Source organism: Coffea arabica, chromosome 5e (genome assembly GCF_036785885.1).
Source record: "Coffea arabica cultivar ET-39 chromosome 5e, Coffea Arabica ET-39 HiFi, whole genome shotgun sequence".
Classification (NCBI taxonomy): domain Eukaryota; kingdom Viridiplantae; phylum Streptophyta; class Magnoliopsida; order Gentianales; family Rubiaceae; genus Coffea; species Coffea arabica.
The window spans coordinates 51,162,617-51,181,697 of NC_092318.1; the positions used below are offsets into that span (position 1 = coordinate 51,162,617).

General features: G+C 37.4%; 3 protein-coding genes across 5 annotated transcripts; 1 reads left to right on the forward strand and 2 right to left on the reverse strand.

Annotated features, from left to right (window-relative positions):
- The first annotated feature begins 391 nt into the window (after positions 1-391).
- Positions 392-4,054, forward strand: LOC113687634 (glutamate receptor 2.7-like). The gene is made up of 5 exons (XM_027205200.2): positions 392-749; positions 888-2,137; positions 2,403-2,712; positions 2,795-3,192; positions 3,356-4,054. Exons 1-5 carry the CDS (start codon positions 458-460, stop codon positions 3,737-3,739), a joined length of 2,634 nt encoding a protein of 877 aa, XP_027061001.1. The 5' UTR covers positions 392-457; the 3' UTR covers positions 3,740-4,054.
- A 789-nt stretch (positions 4,055-4,843) lies between these two features.
- On the reverse strand, positions 4,844-7,632 carry LOC113688427 (basic leucine zipper 34-like). The gene is made up of 4 exons (XM_027206239.2): positions 6,837-7,632; positions 6,574-6,664; positions 6,327-6,453; positions 4,844-5,823 (listed from the first exon to the last, which is right to left on the reverse strand). The coding sequence occupies exons 1-4, from the start codon at positions 7,394-7,396 to the stop codon at positions 5,666-5,668; spliced, it is 936 nt and encodes a 311-aa protein (XP_027062040.1). The 5' UTR covers positions 7,397-7,632; the 3' UTR covers positions 4,844-5,665.
- A 3,078-nt stretch (positions 7,633-10,710) lies between these two features.
- On the reverse strand, positions 10,711-17,625 carry LOC113743308 (apoptosis inhibitor 5-like protein API5). Of its 3 annotated transcripts, XM_027271292.2 has the most exons (16): positions 17,409-17,625; positions 17,131-17,292; positions 16,176-16,275; positions 16,033-16,098; positions 14,750-14,862; positions 14,574-14,648; positions 14,287-14,436; positions 13,715-13,780; positions 13,565-13,630; positions 12,999-13,109; positions 12,525-12,611; positions 12,317-12,423; positions 11,644-11,758; positions 11,441-11,506; positions 11,257-11,363; positions 10,711-11,142 (listed from the first exon to the last, which is right to left on the reverse strand). In XM_027271292.2, the coding sequence occupies exons 1-16, from the start codon at positions 17,493-17,495 to the stop codon at positions 10,962-10,964; spliced, it is 1,659 nt and encodes a 552-aa protein (XP_027127093.1). In that variant the 5' UTR covers positions 17,496-17,625; the 3' UTR covers positions 10,711-10,961. The 3 variants fall into 3 exon arrangements, with proteins under 3 accessions (XP_027127093.1, XP_071905242.1, XP_071905243.1); XM_072049141.1 differs by lacking the exon at positions 13,565-13,630; XM_072049142.1 differs by lacking the exons at positions 13,565-13,630; positions 13,715-13,780.
- Between the last annotated feature and the right edge of the window lie 1,456 nt (positions 17,626-19,081).

The window sequence follows — 19,081 nt, forward strand, 5'->3', positions numbered from 1 at the left end:
CTGAATTGAATTTTCTCTTCAACGTTTGCTCAAATACAGGTCATGATCTTTGAATATCTATTATATTCTCCTGTAAACACAAATTATATTCTGTTCTCTTAGGTAATTTTTGTCTTAGATTGTCTCTTAACGTCGCAGCGCCTCCTATTCTTCGTGTTGCTTGCTTAATTCGATGACAATTTTGGCAATCAAAATAATGTAGTAGTATTCACTAATTCAACTTGTACACTAGATATTACCAAGGTATATATTTTTAGATTTTCAAATGTTCTTCCCAGTCTTCGGGAGAAAGTAGGGATGTTGAGGTGAGTATTTACCTCTCCAATTTGATGGGAATTTCCGCGAAACTGGCATCCTTTGAACAATCAACAAACGAATCATTCTCCAATACCTGTGGATAAATATAGGAGATGTTAAGTGTGGACTGTAGAGTCTGAGGTAAAACCAGCTCTATTCAATGGCTCCTACGTATGCCGATCTTCTTCTACTCCTCCTTTCCGCCTTGGCCATTATCAATCTTGATCAAATTTTCATGGCCAATGGAGGTATGCATAATTCGAAAACAGAAAATGTCGAGGCTGTCAAAGGCATAGACGTCGGTGCCATTGTGGACTTGAGTGCTCGAATAGGTAAAGAAGAAGCAGTAGCAATGCAGATGGCTGCTGAAGATGCACGCAACCAGACAAGACAACGTTTAACTCTGCTACTGAAAAATTCTCAAGGAGAAGCTGTACAGGCAGTTCTCGCCGGTAATACTTTGGATTATCTTGAATTTTTTTTTTTGTACTAATTGATTGGTTCAGCTCAGGCAAAAAGTAAACAAATTGCAAAACGAACAGCTATCTAATAATTAAATAGAGTTTTGATTAACAATCTTAAGTTTGCAGCTCGACATCTTATCAAGAAGAAGCAAGTCCTAGCTATCTTGGGACCAGGGTCAGGGGAAGAAACATTCTCAGTTGCCGAGGTTGGCACTCAATTTGATGTTCCCATTCTATCTTTAGCTGACTCGTGTCCTTCATGGGGGACAAAACGTTGGCCATTCCTAGTTCAAGCCTCTCCCAGCAAAAATTTACAAATGAAAGCAGTTGCTGCCGTTGTCCAATCTTGGGGATGGCGCCGGGTTAATGTCATATATGAGGACATAGATTCTTCTGCAGATGGAATTACACCTCATCTCTATGATGCCTTGCAAGAGGTTGGAGCTCAAATCAGCCACTTGACTGCCCTTCCATCTCTTGCGAATGCTTCAACACTGTCTGAAGAGCTCCATATGCTCAAAAGAGACCAGTGTAGAGTCTTTGTAGTTCATGTCACTTTGGCCCTTGGGGTACGCTTATTTAACATGGTCAAGGAGAAGAAGATGATGGAACGAGGCTATGTATGGATCACTACAGACAGTCTAACAAGCCTTGTCCATTCCATGGATGCCTCTACGATTTCATCAATGCAAGGTGTACTTGGAATAAAAAGCTACTATGATGACAAAGGGCAGAAGTATCAGGATTTCTTCCAAAGGTTTCAATACAAATTTGGCTTGAAGCACCCTGAAGAGAAGAACCATGAGCCTGGCAATTCTGCACTGGAAGCCTATGATGCCATCTGGACAGTGGCTTTAGCACTGCAGGAAGGCAACATCAATCACCAACTTCTTCTTGACAAAATTTCAACGGCAGATTTCCCTGGAGTAAGTGGAAAAATTCACTTTTCTGAGCAAAGATTAGCTCCGGCAAATGTATTTCAAATTACTAATGTTATAGGAAGGAGTTATCGAGAAGTTGGATTCTGGTCATACGGCAAAGGATTTTCTATGTCTGTTGATGAGACAGCCCAACGGAATGTCTCTATGGAAGTTTTGGGACAGTTATTTTGGCCTGGAGGACCTCCAGATACTCCTAAAGGATGGGACATCCCAACAGCCTCCTCCACTCATTTAAGAATTGGCGTGCCCAGTGCACCCCTTGTCAAGTATTTTGTGAAAGTGGAAATTGATCCTATTACGAAGGGTTACTCTTTCTCAGGTTTTTCAATTGATGTATTCAGAGAATCTGTCAAGTATTTGCCGTATTTTCTAGGCTGTGATTTCATTCCTTTTGAGGGCACCTATGATGCTCTGGTGGAGCAAGTTCGACTAAAGGTAAGAATTTTTTGTTCTTTGTAATTGAGAACGACCTTTTTTAACGTTATCCCAAATGGAACTGTATTAAATTTCAAAGTGTCACTGAGGAAATTGCAGAGTCAGAATGTCAGGAGCTGTACGGAACTGGATACTTGAATTACTCAGAATTCTGTACAAAAATTCATTAACATTAGACTCGTTAAAAATGAACTGCTCCTATCTCCAATAAGGTTCTCTTTTATTGGTGGCAGAATCTAACAGTAATTTCAACACTTGCATGCAGAACTTTGATGCAGCAGTCGGTGACATAGCAATTGTATCTGAGCGATATGTAAATGCAGACTTCACTCAACCTCACACTGAATCAGGCCTAGTGTTGATAGTCCCTACTCAATCACAATCTAAGAAAGGTTGGCTGTTCCTGGAGCCGTTCACAAGTGCAATGTGGCTGCTTACAGCATTAGTACATATCTATAATGGTTTTGTCATATGGATGATAGAACGAAATTACTGCCCAGAACTCAAAGGATCCCCTCTGAATCAGATGGGAACACTGCTCTGGTTGGCCTTTGCGACACTATTCTCGTTACACGGTAACTTTCTTGAAATCAATTGATTGCAACAAGAAACACATAACAATTTCATGATAGTAATAAATTTTCACCTCAAGCACAGGTGATAGGCTGCATAGCAACTTGTCACGGATGGCAACAGTGGTGTGGTTGTTTGTTGCAGTTATCATATCACAAAGCTACACGGCAAGTCTAACCAGCATGCTAACTCTCCCTAGGCTTGAACCTAAGGTGGCAAACATTGAGACACTAAGAAATAGCAATGCAGTAATTGGGCACTCCTCGAAAGCTTTTGTCAGAGCTTATCTATTGAATGTCTTACACTTCAATCCAAACAACATCAAGAATTTTTCATCATTCGAAGAATGTGCTGAAGATCTTAAGAATGGTAGAATTGCTGGAGCATTTCTTGAGGTTCCTACTTCTAAAGTTTTCCTTGCCAAATACTGCAAGAGCTTTATGACAGCAGGTCCAACATACAAAGCTGGAGGTTATGGATTTGTAATGCTCTTTTCCTATCTGTCTATTTAGGTTACATGGCATACTAAAGGGCAGAACATACTTTCAAAATCTTGACAATTAGCATCTTATATAAGATACTCTATAATCTGTACAGTTAATTCAAATAATTTGAGGGCAATGTTTGTGGACATGTTTGTCTCAGGCATTTTCTAAAGGATCTCCACTGATTGCGGACATGGATGAAGCGTTGCTGAAGGTGTTTGAAAGCGGGAGGCTAAAAGAATTGGAGGACAATATGACAGCTCTTGAGAAATGTGTGGAGATTGAATCAGAGAGTGAAACTCTAAGGCTAAGCCCCAGCAGCTTCTACATACTATTCATGTTTACAGGAGGAACATCAACAGCAGCCCTGGCAATATACTTTGTTCATTCCAAATTTAAGGTGGACAACACTGCTATGCGTGAACATAAACGAATCTGGCTGCTAATTCTGTTGGTGCTGAAACACTGGAGGAATAAAAGAGCCCAATTTCCAAGAAATGTTAGCCTTGCTGAAACCCCCGTAGATGCTTCAAGTCATGTTTAGGGATCCCTCGGGGTAGAAATGGGATGGGAGGAATGGGATGGGGATTTTTTCCCCGCCAAAAAACCGGGGTTAAGGGTGGGAGAGCATACGCTCGCCCCATCCCCATATAAAATAAATTAAATGTAAAAAAAATTATAAAAAAATTAAATGTAAAAAAATTATATGTATCCCCTATGAGCTGCTGAAACTTTTGTTGTTATTGCTATTCTTACAATGGTCAGGTATGAATATTGGGTTTGAATTGGTGACAGCATTGAGAAGAGAAAATGATGATTGTAAGTTGATGATGATCATTCTCTATTTTGTTGCCGTTGATCTTCTTCGTCTTGTACATCTTTTGGGTACTTGCACTAATGCTTTCGTTGGTTTTGTAAATTGTGCTTTGATGCTTTTTGAAAGAAGGAAGCTACTGCACTTGTTTGATTCATAAAGGACAAAGACAAAATAAAAAGAATTAGAATGAGTACAAGAAGAGAGAAAAATAATTGTACTGCCCCTGTGAGCAAGAAACTTGTTAGATTATCCCCTGTGACTGTGAGCACCCATGGGAAAGATTGGAGGGAGAGGAGACAGAAACTAAACTAATGACTACCACAATTAATTTGATTAAGTGCATCATCATACAATACAATATGGATTAATCTTATATGCACGAACAATATACACTATACAAAGTTATGAAAGTATTCATGTACAGAGTTCGTGCTGCTAATGTAATTTTAGATTTCCAATCATCATCTCGTTCAATGTTTAAGTATCAACGGTGTAATTTGTGGTTTTTTTTTCTCGGAAATTATGATTGTAATTTTCTTTTCAATAAAATGATTAGCACTAAGGACTGATGACAACCTTGTAAAATTATAGGATACTTACGGAGTATTCACAAATTATCCACCATTGCAACTTGTAATGAAACATGACTACAAAGGGACATATCAGGCCCGACAGGCATTTGTTTGGGCCGTAAAATCATCCTTGATTTCAAAGAGGGCCTAATACTGGATTTTGAGGGGTGGGCTAAACGGAGTCAAAGAAACATGCGGAGATGATCCGTTACCTGCATAATAAAATAATACCAATAATCTGCGGAGATCCTCAGCACAATGAATTAATGATAACTGTATTAAAAATGAAAAAGACATATACATTATTGTAAATTTCACAAGCAAACAAAAGATTTCTCCATTTTTCCCCCCTTCTATTTTCATGATACCTGGGTGGAAATAATAACCAGAAGGCATCCAAGATTACAATACCAGAATAAATTTTTTCTTTATAAAAAAAAAAAATCTCCAAAAGCTAAATTTCTAATCCTACTCTGACATTCCCACTTCTTTCTGCAACCCCATAATAGTTTACAACCCTACATATCCATCATCTTTATCCCCAAAAGTTGAAACAAACGAAAAGGGAAACAGGCGGATGATGAACAATTTAAAAGGGTTAAGGATCACAAACGAAGCCAATCAAAGCTTTCAACACTTTTTTTTTTTTTTTCTTGCAATTCAGCAAGCGACCAACTACCCAAATAAATCCATACAAATTTGAGGTAGTGGTGACCATTTCCTAATGTTATACATATATATGTATATAACAAAAAAAAAAAAAAAAGAACAAAATCATTTTGTGAAATCATTTTATCACCATGCATGCCATCCTAGCTAAGAGCGCACACATATAAATCTCTAACACAATCACCCAAAAGTAGGGAAAGAAGGGTGGGAAGAAAAGCAAAAAAAAAAAAAAATCCAATCCCCACTCCAGCAAGCTTTGTCTAAGGGTCCACTTGTTAACACTGGAAGGGTAGAACACATCACGTGATTGAGCAGGTTGGCTGATTGAACCATGGCCTCTCATCACTTTGGGTCCTCTACTAAGCTCTATCATCTCCTCCTCTTCTCCAATTCTCCATAATTACAAGAGGAACTATTCTTGGTCCGTACCACCACTCCTGTTAAGGTTTGGTTGTGGTAGCGGTAGCGGGGATGCTTCATCAGCGGCTTTCTTAGACATCATCTGCATGTTCTGCTCATGATATATGTGCCTTAATCTCTCTATCTCCTTCCTCAATGCTTCTTGATGGGCTGTGTAAGTGCACACAGTAGCAAATTACTCTTAATCAACAATAAAAAGTTGACTAAAACGCTCTTACCAAAACCAAGAAAGGTAAAAACTACACTACTAGCAAAACCCTGTTGTATTGTGTCACCTATATATATGCATGTAGCCTAGATCTATCTTAGTGTGTAAAAAATATATGTGATGTCTTCACGTCAAAGTTAAGTCACTTAACTACTACATATATATGATGCATTATTCAATATTTTCCTCATTGGAATTTGAATTGAAAATGTGATTAATTGACTTGTTGTGTCAGTATAATAAGAGTAATATATGTTAATTAATGACGTTAAAAGTGCGAGGGATTTTTAACTTGGGTACATGCAAGTCCATCTAGCTTCTTTACTACATAGCATATATGGAACCTTCATCGATTATGAAAACTTTGTTGGGCTCGTAAAATAAGAAACTATCAGCTATCACATAGCAGAAAATGGGCAGTCAAATGGTAAATTTGAGCTCTTACCATCTTTGAAAATTTTATCTTGAGCTAGAGCAGCAATGCGTTGCTTAAGAGCACTATTATCAACATTAAGAATCAATCTCTGATGATCCAAGAATGCAACCCTTGGAGATAATGCCGATACTTCTGTCTGCATAACCCACCAGAAATACACAAGGAGACTCATTAAAGTCGACAAAAGTTAATCAATCAGTATAAGAAGATAAAAGAACTAATTTTGAAGCTTTATTGTAAAGATATATATATATACCTGCAGTGTTGTGACACTCCTTTCAAGCTCTGAAATGTATTGCAGCTTCCTTACTCTTGATCTCTGAGCTGATTGGCGGTTAGCAAGAATTCTGATCATTAGAAACGCAAACAAAAGCTACTTTAGTTAACAGTAAAAGAAAATCTGAAAATATACAGTCCATGCACGATAAAAATTACACCTTGACGTTGGATAAAGATGTATATACATAATTGTGAGATGACGTTTTGGTAGTTTTAAGACGAGGGCCGTCAAGAATTTACCTCTTTATTCTCTTCGGATCGACAATAGCATCTGCGGAAGGATTGGCTGGGGATTCCGTTTGTGTTTCTGTTTCCCGTTTGGTTGAGATGTCCACTTCACCTGGCTCATTTTTTGGCTGCAAATTTTGGTTTTCTTGAGCTGCTGCATTCTTCTCATCATTTTCGCTGTTTTGATCAGATGGGGTGGACGGATTAGTGCTGGCTGGATCGGATGATGACAAAGGCGGAAGCTCCTTGGTGGCAATATCGTCCGAGAACATGTTCCTGAGTTGCTCATCATCCAATCCATCAAAATTATGACCGTTGCATGTAACACTGATGTTTGTTGGATTATCAGCGTTTCTGCATTCTTCGACGAATGGAGCCTCCACGAAGGCAACGGAATCGCTCACGGACCTCCGGTGAGAGCTCCTCCGAGCGGACGAGAAGTCTAGGAATTCATCAACCCAAGAATTCTGCTGGGCAGTTGTTGGAGGAGGAGGCAATGGCATCATCTGGAAAGGGAAGGAAGGATACCAATTTTGTGTCATGGATGGAACTTTTGGCGGAAGCTGCGCCATGCATTAATGTGTAAAATTTGGCCAAACAAAAAAGAAAGAAAAGAATCGAATTACTACAATTAGGGACTGATTTGATGACACAAGATCTTGGGTAGAAATTCACGGATTGAGTCCTGAGAAAATTTAGGAAGGGGTGGTGAACGGTATATATATGGGTTGGGAATTGGGATTGGATTTGGAACGAAGGGGGAGGTCAAAAAGTGGTGCAATAATAGGACATTTTGCAATGGTTCTGGTTTTTTGTAGGTAACGTTGGTTAACTGTTGGTGGTGGTACTAATTTGAAGGCCCAGAGATTTTGGAGGGGGGGGGGGGGGGGGGGGGAAGGAGGGGGATGGGATGGGTAGGGAAGGAGGAGACGGGGGAAAGCACATGGGATGGTGGGATTGGGACAGCTAGCTACAGCTATTTGGGAGGGATTTCACACGAAAGTCGCAGTGGTAAGTTTAATAACTGGAGGAGGAATCAGCCACCACGTGCCAATGTGACCCATGGGCTATGACCCTCAGCTCTATTAAAATTATTACTAGCATGCAAATTCAAGATCACATATGATAGGGGAGAGGATCATTCATATAGGAGTTTTTATTTCTTGGGCGGTTCCAACGCATCATCCCTTAGCCTCTCAATAATTAGATGATAAATACATGCAATACTACATCATCTTAATCAATGAAGACATCTGTTAGACACAGATCCATTCATAACTGTAATATTAGCCTTTGAATATGTGACGAAGGTATTTTTTTTAACGAGTAAATCTTATATACACCGACAGTGTATACACTTTCATCATTTGGATTATGTGTCATGCATTCAATGGTGAAAGTGTATACACTGTCAGTATATTAGATGATTAATCCTTTTTTTATTAAGTTACTATTCATTGATTAGGAAAGATGACTTTTGAGCTCTAGAAATTCGATTGAATATGTTTAGATTGGATTATGATCGAAGTTATTACGGTGTACATTTTGTTATTATATATAAAAATGTGGATTACGTGTATCCACTTCAATCTTTTGTTCTCCTCCTTGATCAAATGTCAAACTAACGGCCTGTTTGGCAAGCAAGTTTTTTGTCAAGTTTGTCTGCTACAAGTTTTTTAACAACTTTAGTTACAGTAATTTCAAAAACTTTCTCAAAATTTTTAAACTATACACTTCAAAACATCCAAAAATTTACACACTTTAAAATTTTTTCTTACAACTTCTACCGTAAATTACAGTAAAGTTTTAGACAAACACTCAAAAAACTCATTTGCCAAACGGGGCCCAAGTCATACAACTTGGTTTAAATGCCTTCTCACCTTTTTTTTGCACTAATATCTTTGATGATGACTATTACTGGCAAATTTCGCTTTAGAATAACTGAACGTGAAAAAAAAAAAAAATTCTGCAAAGTTCTTGTAGCTGCCTACAACTATACAATTGAATGGGGTCGTGCAGGAGCCATCCATGAGAAGGCCGGAGGAGGCAGTCGGATAAAAATAATGGACGGTGGAAGAGTGGGAGCATAATAGCAATCTAGAGGAGGATGAGCTGTGAAAGAAAAGGAAGGGTGTGAGCGAGCACAATGTCTTCCTCCCCCATGTGAACTCTTTTTAAGAACCCCAAAAACAACACCTTTCTTCGCTTTGTCCCCAAATCAGACTCACATGGAGGGCATAGGTCCCATTTGCTTCTCTCTCTCTCTTCCTTGATAAGGTTCTTGGTAGCCTCCATCAAGCCATTAATTAATTAATGGTGATTTTTTTTCTTAATCAAGTACACTTTGAAGAATTATAATGATTAGCGAAAAAGTTCTGAGAGAGCTTAAGTACTTCTAAGTACCGCAGTCTTGCAATCATTATTCTGCTTCAGTCCCTCTGGTTTTGATTTTTTATGTTCCTCATAGATTTACCAAATTGCATTAATGGAAACAAGGCCTCAAATATCATTGGGTAATGCCGTAATGGGCATTCCAATGCTATTGTAACTTATTAGGACGTTTAAGGGTAATACCAACCGGACCACATATCATGTCATTGTTCCTCCGGTAATATGTGGATGCCAATCCGAAGGGTTATTAAACATGTGAATGCATTGACACAATCACAATCAAGGCACCACCCAATATTAGCAACAAAGAATCAAAGATTCTTACCCAAAAATCAGCTAATGTCACTCTCCATAATTGTCTTTTATCTTAATTTTGGGATCCCAAAAAATTCCAAGGTTCCGTACAGGAAATAAAGGAGATTGTAGGACTGACTTTTCTTAATATGAGAAGAACTATTGCACGTGGGAGGGAGGAGCCACGAAAGACCCTACCTGTTTTGCTTTCAAAAACCCACAATGCAAATGCCCAGCAAAGGGGACTAGAAGTCTACAACTTACACATTACGATTAAATACTACTAGTTTGTGGTGGAGGACACCAGGGTCCTCATCCCTCGGTGTTCTGTCAACTTGCTTTACCATATTTCTTCATCTTCATTTCCTGATGTTTCCCGTAAGTGTAGCAATCTGAAGAAGACCTTATCTAATGGTTGAAATTGAAATTCCAAAACTTCCAAGTATTGAGTTTTAACTCCCCTTCTTTCTTATCGCTTCTTAAATTCCACCCCTCCACTGCTATCAAGGAGAAAATTTTACAATGCTGGCATAAGGAACTGAACGGTCTTGATAAAGGATGACTACGTAGATTGCAAGTCTCAATCCCTCACTTTCCAATCCAAAGCACCTGCCTTGATTCACCATCTGAACTACAAAAATTCCTGCAACCGCTTTGGGGCATCAACCCTGGTTCAGCTGCCAGATTCCACACGAAACATCTTTTGATTACAACTTTGCAGCTATGTATTGCTTCTGTAGCCAATGTTTTCCCTTGCTTCTTTAAAGCCTTCCTCGAGAATAAGAAAAATGTAGCTCACAACTACTTAAAGCCACTTACACCCAGTCCGGGTTTCAGCTATAAATGGCCTAAAACATGAAACGTGCTTGTCCCACGTCAATCACGTAATTGACAAACCAATATCACACACTGATTGAAAAAGGAGAAAAAAGGTAGTCACAGGAAAAAATTACAAAAAAAAAAAAAAAAACCGCCAAACTCATCTGACGTCAAAGTGGATATTTCTTTACCGACATCAGTGTGTTGACAAATTCCAGTAGAACCGAAGACAATTAAACCACTATTGACAACTGACTATGAATCTATTATCGCATACAGCATTTCAACAAATTTGGAAATGAAAATCACTGTGCAGCAGATAGTAGTATTGAATCAGAAATAGACAGAAAAACAGCCAGGGGAAAAAAATATGGTCAATCTCTAAGCACTAAAAAACAACATTTAATCTGTAGGATTTCTGCGTCAATCAGGAGATACAGATGAATTTGTAGGGTATTTGCAAGTGTGGGAAGGGAGGGAGAACAAGAAGGACTTGTCAGAATGGATCAGCTATAACTAAATGCAAGTTAGCTTAAACCTACAATGATATGATAAAAAACAGCCCAGATCCTACTGAGAAAAATGGTATTATGTTCTTTGATAGGTGATAAATCTTACAAAAGGAAGGCTTCTTTAGCGAAGACCCCTTCCTCTGCCACGTCCCTGCCAACCTCTGTTTCTTCCACCTCTGCCACCACTAGACAAACCTTCAAATGCCTTGTTTAGAAGTTGGTTCTGAAAGCCACCAGCTCCTCGACCCTTTTTCATTGAACTAGTGTTGACTCCATTAACAGCAGCAGCAGTTCGCTTTTGACTGCCAGTACCAAGTTGAATTCACCACAAGATGAAGAGAGAATTAGCTTCAGCATAATCAACAATGGTAATGCAATAGCCACAGTTCCAAGCAGAATAGTGCGTTATCTCTTACCCAGCAGCAGCAGCAGCAGTTGGTAAAACTGATGGTTTAGCTAATTCCTTCCATGACAAGTTGATTTTCTGATCCCCAATAAAGGAAGGTGATTTGGAATGCAGGGGCTAGAGAGTTGAAAAAATTAGCTCCAAAGAACACAATAATTCACAAAAGAAATTGCAGACAAAGGAATTGCATTCACCTGAGCCATTGACAATATGTTATTGCAACTTTTGAGCCCAGAGGTAGCACTCTGCTTTTGTGTCTTCTGCAGGTAATGGTCAAGCAGATGAATTGATGTAAGTCAGAATTTAGAGAGTATATGAACCACCAGTAAGTTAAAAAAGCAGTGACGGTGGCAGTAATATTTTTAAAGGAAAGAATGAGGAGCAGACATGAACTCACAATATCATCTTTTTCTTCCTCTGTTTTAGCAGCTTTCATTGCTTTGTTTTGATCATCCATCCCTTGAGTTAACTTCTTTATCATGGATCTGGTTAAATCTTCAATGGTGCTCAATCTGTCTCATCATCAACTCTAGACATGTCAATCTCATGCTTTTTACGAAAATACATAAATAAACCACAAACATTTAGTATAGTGTTTGTCGCTTTCATACTTAAAATAAATTGTGATGATAATGATTTATTGACAATTATAACAAGCAAAGACGACCAATTTTTGCATACCATATGGAGACCCAAATATGATAAAAATTAATGAAGCCTAAATTACCCATTCAGATGCCATGCAGTAAGTGTCAGATAAATTAAGAGCATGAAATTGACTTCCAAGCAAGACCCCCATCAACTGACCAAATATGTAAAAAGCATCATACCCACATGTTCCCACCTAATTCCGCAGAGGATTGAGGAAGTGGGAAGGGGAATTGAGGGATAAAGGAGACAACCTACACAGAGTGCTATAAGCTAAAAAAACTCTCAATCTTTTGAAATTCTCCATAGGAACTCTAATATAATTCCAATATACTTCTCTTCTAACAGTCTAACAGCCAAAACTTTTCATATTTAGATGAACAACAGCAACAGAACAATATATGGCTATAACCATACAGCACCTTTCTGTGAAGTCTTTAAACTGCTCTGAAAAATCTTCCCCAAGTCTATCAGATGGCTGTCCAGTGACTATCTTGTAGCCACAAAGACTGTTGGTGGCATTAGGAGTCTACAGAAACCAAAGTAATATCATAATAAGTTTAACTACAATTTACTATTAAAGCGAAAAAAAAAAAAAAAGGCATTACGCAAAAACAAAATTTATCTTACCTTGTGAGCTAAATGGTGAAAAGCATACAACAGGCACTCAATACATGTGAAATTCATCTCTTCAATCTTCCTCCGAACCATGTATTTCTAAGAGGGAAAACCGTAGGGGTGGAGTCAATATATGTATACAAAAATCTATGAGTAATGGTTGGTTCAAAAGGTCCAGTTATTCATTTTTAATCTCTCAAAACATATTACATATTGGGTCTGTGTTAGTAAGCTTTAGCTTTTGTAAAGTGCCTTATAAACAGGTTCATGAAAGATAGCTATTTATATATTTCAAATGGTATTTTGTCTCAAAGAAAATTAACAAGAGGGCATTGTTATGAAAAAGCACATTTCATTTATATAAACATTTTTCAAAAAGTGCTTGTCGTGAGAACAAGTAACAGCAAAGCAATGCTTTGATACTTCACTGATGAAATTAACCTAATCAATGACAATTACAAGAGGGGTTCTCATCCAAAAGAGTACCTTAAGAAGTTGAACAACTGATGGAAGAAATTGACGAGAATCTTGTGGTGTCGCATAAAGTGAGCATTCGGCCAAGGTCTTGAGCAGGTCCAGCGTCCATTTTTCTGGAAGCTGACAGGAATACAATTGTTTAGTTGCACTGATAGCTTCAAACTCATAATAATGAAACAGAGAAAAAGAGAGCACAAAGCACAATTAAATCATTCTCAAAATTCATTGTGAATGCTGCTACGGTCCTTATCCAAAACTTTCATAAACAAGTAGATGGCAAGAAAAAATAAAAAATAAAAAGCAGGCTGTCTCGTTTCTATTGATGTGATTGTGATGTGATGAGGAATGAATAGCCAGAATCAAGGAAAACAACAAAACATACAAACCACACAGAGAGAGATAAATGAGTATACAGATGCAAAAGATGCTCTGACAAATACAAGAAGAAAGTTGAAGGGAGAGAAAGAGTGCCCTCCAGACATTCTAGACACCAAAGGCGGAGAATGACATGTTATAAGCTGCTCATTCAAAGCCAAAAAAAAGATAAGTCTGTGCCATTGTATCATACTGCTTACCTTGTCAAAAATAGGTACAATTTGTTTGCTCAGATAATTAATGAACTTGCTGCTTGATGCACCCCTCTATTATAAAAAGTAAGATTAACACGATTTGTACTCAGAATATGATAAAGTGGAATGCATATAGAATAGAGGCATGGTACATACAACGAATAAAGGAAGGGCCATACGAAGGCAAGATATGAATCGTTCTATATGATCAACATCTGAGACCTGAGAGATAGAGAGAGTAGGGAGGACAAAAGGAAGAAACATGTCAGATTTGGACCTAAATAAAATTCAAGGCAAAAGCTTACAAACACAAATAAGACATATTTCACTCAAAGGGGTGAATATGAAAGAGGACATTAAGTAGTGCGATCGTCAGACAATCAAAATGAAAGCAAAATCCCAAGGGTAAAAAATCAAACATGCAGTGTGAGGCCATGACAAATCAAATTTATAGCTTCAGTACCAATACAAACAATTACCTTTAATTTATACTTGCAGCAAAGTAGATATCTTTTGCATTAAAAAAGTAAAAACTTCAAAAATAGAAAATTAATGGAATTAAAAAAAAAACTAAAAGAACAGCACAACTTTAAGCAAAAATTATTGCAATATAAACACATGAAACCACATGAAAGATAGACCACATCCAAAATTACATAATGCAAAAACAAAAGATAATAGAGCATGGACCTGAAACAATCAATTCAAAACTAAAAATAAGCACTTACGTCAAATATAGCATCTAGATCAGCTTGACCCTCGATGATCTCAACCAATTCTTGAACATGTTCAGCCGAAGCATTCTGTCCAAATAAGCTCAAGCTCTTCAAAAAGTCCACGAACATTTTAAACTCACCTGCCGTCACATCTTGCAAGTTCTGCAAAGAAATAACATAGTTTCAAGGTCAACATAAATATCCAGTCAAGTTTACAACACCTACAGGAAACACAATCAATTTCCTTGATGAAAATAACTAACATTTGGGGAATACTAGGACTAACAAATGTTGAATACCTGTTTCACCAAATTAACTATATGCCTCTCCATTTCTTCCTGTGGTTTTAACAACTCAGCCTTGAGGGGAAATACCTGGTACATAAATTTGATGTCTCATTCAGTTTTGAAGAACATTTTTAAAAAAAATTCATAATATCAGATACTTGGGATATGGGAAATTACAAAAATATCACCTTTTCTTTGATAAAGCCAAGAACCTTTTCGCGAACATTCTCCCATGTGCTAGGCTCCTCAGCACCCCGTTCTTCAGTGCTTCCAACATGCTTAAACAAAGCTGTCAAGGATGCTGCAGCAAATCATTTGCTTAGATATAAATTAGCCATCAAAGCAGAACTAAAATTCATTACAGTACCAACAATGAGGGCTATAAAAGGCACAAAAGAGTAAGATATGAAGTCCCCAATTTTGTCTGACTGAAAACAAGCACTAAACTTCAACATTTCACTCTTTTATCTCATCTTGGCACTAGGTTGAGTACAGCAAAAATCTTCATGAATGCAAAAACGTGCAGATGGTATGAAGGATGTGAAAACAATTTTAGGAAACACAAATGCAAGCTTCACAATTTTAGATGCCTTTGCAGTCCAAGAACTTTATACAAACTTGGCCCAAACTCCATGAAACAAAGAGCTTCGTACAAGTTGCGGTCTCCAGTAGCAATAGCATTATTATGAGAAGTCATATTGCAAACTCCGAATCAAAGCATTAAACAAGTAGCTCAGCTTACAATTATCCAACATAAAGGGTAACAAATAATGTTCATCCATATTGACTGATTTCCAATAAAGAAAGGCCAGCTCAAATGAAACTCAAAATGTTGAGAAGCTTCTTGCAAAATAGAAATGGTTAAGTCTAACTTCACCCACGACCCCACACTACTGTTTTTTGGGAGTACAGAGTCACCTGCCTAGACTTAAAGGAAAAAGGAATAATCCGTGAAAAGCTTGACCAACATTATATAAAACAGAAAGACATGGTAAATGATCTAAGCTATAAAAACCAACTCAAGGACAATGTATGTCATGAAGAAGTCAATCATGTTATTTAACATGGGATTTTTCCACGTCAACAGGCAGCTTGACATAACTTAAAGATTGAAACTACATAAGCAAGGAAAAGACTATAAAGGACAGCAAGCATTCCCCCAACTGAATTTACAGCCCCAGTTTGATGTGAGAACCTTAGCATGAGACCTGATACAGTATCAAAACAAAGTAAAGAGAACGTGCGCCATAAGAGAACCAGAAGAACTGAATGAACTATCATTATTATCCTTTAAATTCTAACGGTTGTGCACTTGAAAATGTCTTTCTTTTAACAAGTAAGGAACAAGTAAAATACTAACAGCAATAATAAATTCCAGTGAGTAGTACATGGTAATTATAATGCCTTGAAACAAGAAGCATGATAACAAACAAGAAAATTATAAAAATAAACTTCACAGCTGAATTCTTACTTCTTGTATCCTGCCGCAACAAAGACATCAGAGCTTTGTTTACTGCATCACGCTCCACAATTTCTCCTACGGAACATATTGAAGATGCTTTTATGAGTAACCAGGACATCCATTAACATAAAGAGCTTTGCAAAGACACTTACCGGTCACTAGAAGCTGAGCAAGAATGTCAACAATTTTAGACAGATGTTCAGGTGTATCTTTGCAAAAAAGAGGTAGCCCACGGATTGCTTGAACTCGCACCTATGAAACAAAAAAGTCATAAACGCAATGTTCATAGTCACGTAATCTTTAAGATAATCTTCTCAAAGAAGTAATACATGTCATACAAGGAAAATCAGTAGCACAACATTATTCTACATAAACTCCTGCATGAGATTTTACACTTAACTAGTGAAATGCCAAAGTTCACCAAAATAAATGCCAGTCAGCATGTAATCTTGAACTGAACTGCACCAGATGAACTTGTAACATGATATACCCATTATCTCATTCTAGTGGCAAAATTGTAGAATTTCTGCCATTTTCTCAGTAATGCTTTTTTCCCCCAAAAAAAGGCAAGAAATGATATCTTTGCCTTCTCCCTCCACCTTTCCACGGAAATCAAATTTAGAGAACTACTACCTCTATATTGCTTTCCTTTCCCGGCTTCTTGTTCTACATACAACTCAGAACTCTCTTTAATTGGTAGTAGTATTCAATGCAAAGTCCATTAGCTGTTTCCGCCCAAAGACAAGAAGAGCTGACTAAAACGTCTAGCCAAAGAGATACGACCCCCCCCCCCCAACCCCACAAAAAAAAAATTGCAAACAGGAAAATAAAAGTATTTTATTTACATTTGCACTCTCGTCCATATCTATCTTTAGCTCCTATAGGTAAACACGAGTAATCCGTGCAACTTTCCTTAAAAAAAATTTCATTTGACGTTTTAATTAGTTCCCTTAGCACCTCAGCTCTTCTAAGCTTTTGAACTTAAATTCAAATTTTCAAGGAATTTAATCCGTGTAAATTCGAGTGGCTAAGAAATCTCCTCAGGTGGCAAAATACAACGAAAATCACCCAAATTTTCCACCAACAGCTAAAAGTTAAACAACTAACCCCTAGCTCATCATCTTCGCAGAGATACAAATACTGATCGAGTGCTTGCTCGGAAATCTGAGGAAAATACTTGAAGAACTTCGGTATTAGCATCGCCGCCAATTGCCTCGCCTTCACTAAGCCGTTCGCTGCCGCGAGAATGCACTCATAGTCCTCCTTATGCTGTTTTTCCCAAAAAAAAAAAACCAAAATCAAATTTTTTTCCGCACAAACGAAAAAAAGAAAACCTAGTGAAACAAAACAGGATGAAATTGAAAGCGCTGAAGTTGGGAACGAACTTGAGACTTGTCTTTCGCCTCGCTGAGCCGATGGTCGTACCCGTAGAGCTTCCCTATATCGATGGAATCATCAGTAGCCTTGGCCATTGATGATTATTACAACCAGAAAATGAAATTCAAGTTTTTTTTCCTTTTTTCCTGGTCTGTAGTGTAGGGTTTTGTGAAGGGGGTTTGGATGGGATGGAGAGGGAAGAGGGGATTTTTGAAGGCTGGGATAGGAGGGGAAGGGTTACAACATACAAGGAAGCTTTTGAGGCATGTCGACAATTGAGACAAAGTAAAGGGGCCTAGTTGTGAATTGCAATGCCGGCAGCAATGTGAGCTATTCCATTTTGTTTTCCCTTTCACCTTTTCCTTTTTTTTCTTTTATTAGAGTCTTTTCTGTCTGTCACATAGACCACCCCTAATTTGTCGTAGTCTATTTCATAATCAATAGTACTAATACATTTTTTTTTTGCGTGCATAAAATAGTTTTTTGCAAAGCTTTTTTCTATTTTTTTAATTACCCTTGCCAAAATTTTGGATGAAATTGCTTATCCAAAGCCTAGGTTTACATTGAATTCACCATCATTCATTCCTTAGTCTGAGATAGAAGAAGAGGCACAATTAACAGCTTCTCAACATTTTAGGTAACTAACTAACTGTAATAGTTCCTTAATTGAATGTGAATGTCTAGACTTCACAAGGCCACTTGGGCTCCACGCATTTAAACGATTAAAATGGTAGTGGATTTTTAGTTTTGTTAACGGGCTCCAAATATATCTAAAATTACCCTCTTTGTATTTATATACTCTCTCTATTTAATTTTACCTTTCCTCTCTTATATTTATTTACTTTTTCTAATTCATTTTATATTTTCAAAAATATATTTTAACAAGTGCTCAATAGGCACTCGTTAGACAAAGTCTTGAATTTTTTATGACCTTATGCACCCATTGGACAGGCTCTTGGATTTTTTATGACCTTGTGCAGATGTTTCAAACACTAGTAGGATTTTTAAGCATTAAATGTTAATGCATAGCCGCTTCCAAGTGTTTTTTTTTTTTTTTTTTTGAAAACGTAATCTTAATTTGGTAAAATTCTAAAAAAAGGTACATTAAATATCAATGCTTACATTCAAACAAAGAGGGGTGACCTGAGAGCCAAATAGAAAATTTGGTTACGTAATTAAATGCATTTTATAATCAACTTTTTCATTTTATTCGATCACTTTTTTTTTAATTTCACATACATTATTATGTTACAAAAGATGCTACGATATTATTCTTAAAAAATTTATTCAAATAATTTTATATCCAAGAACACAAAATAAATGGTAAAATTGTATCTAGTACCTTTGGTAAGTCTTTTTCTCTTACAGGCAGCATGCTTTGTCCTCTTTGCTTGCAGAAAAAGATTCATATAAGCATTAAAGAAACCACCGATAGAACCGCGAATCTAAAAAAAGAAACCACTGATAGAACCGCGAATTTAAACAATCAATACGTCTTAATCCCCTTGATCTAGAGTCATAGATCACGTCTTGTGTTCCTAACAAATTCCGCGTCTTTTATCATCCACAACACAAAGGCCTACCTTACACCCGTATAATGTCTCTAACTTTCTGCCCGCTATGGCATGTTTTTCATTCAAAGATTGCCATCATCTACTTCAGTTACAAACACTTCAACGTG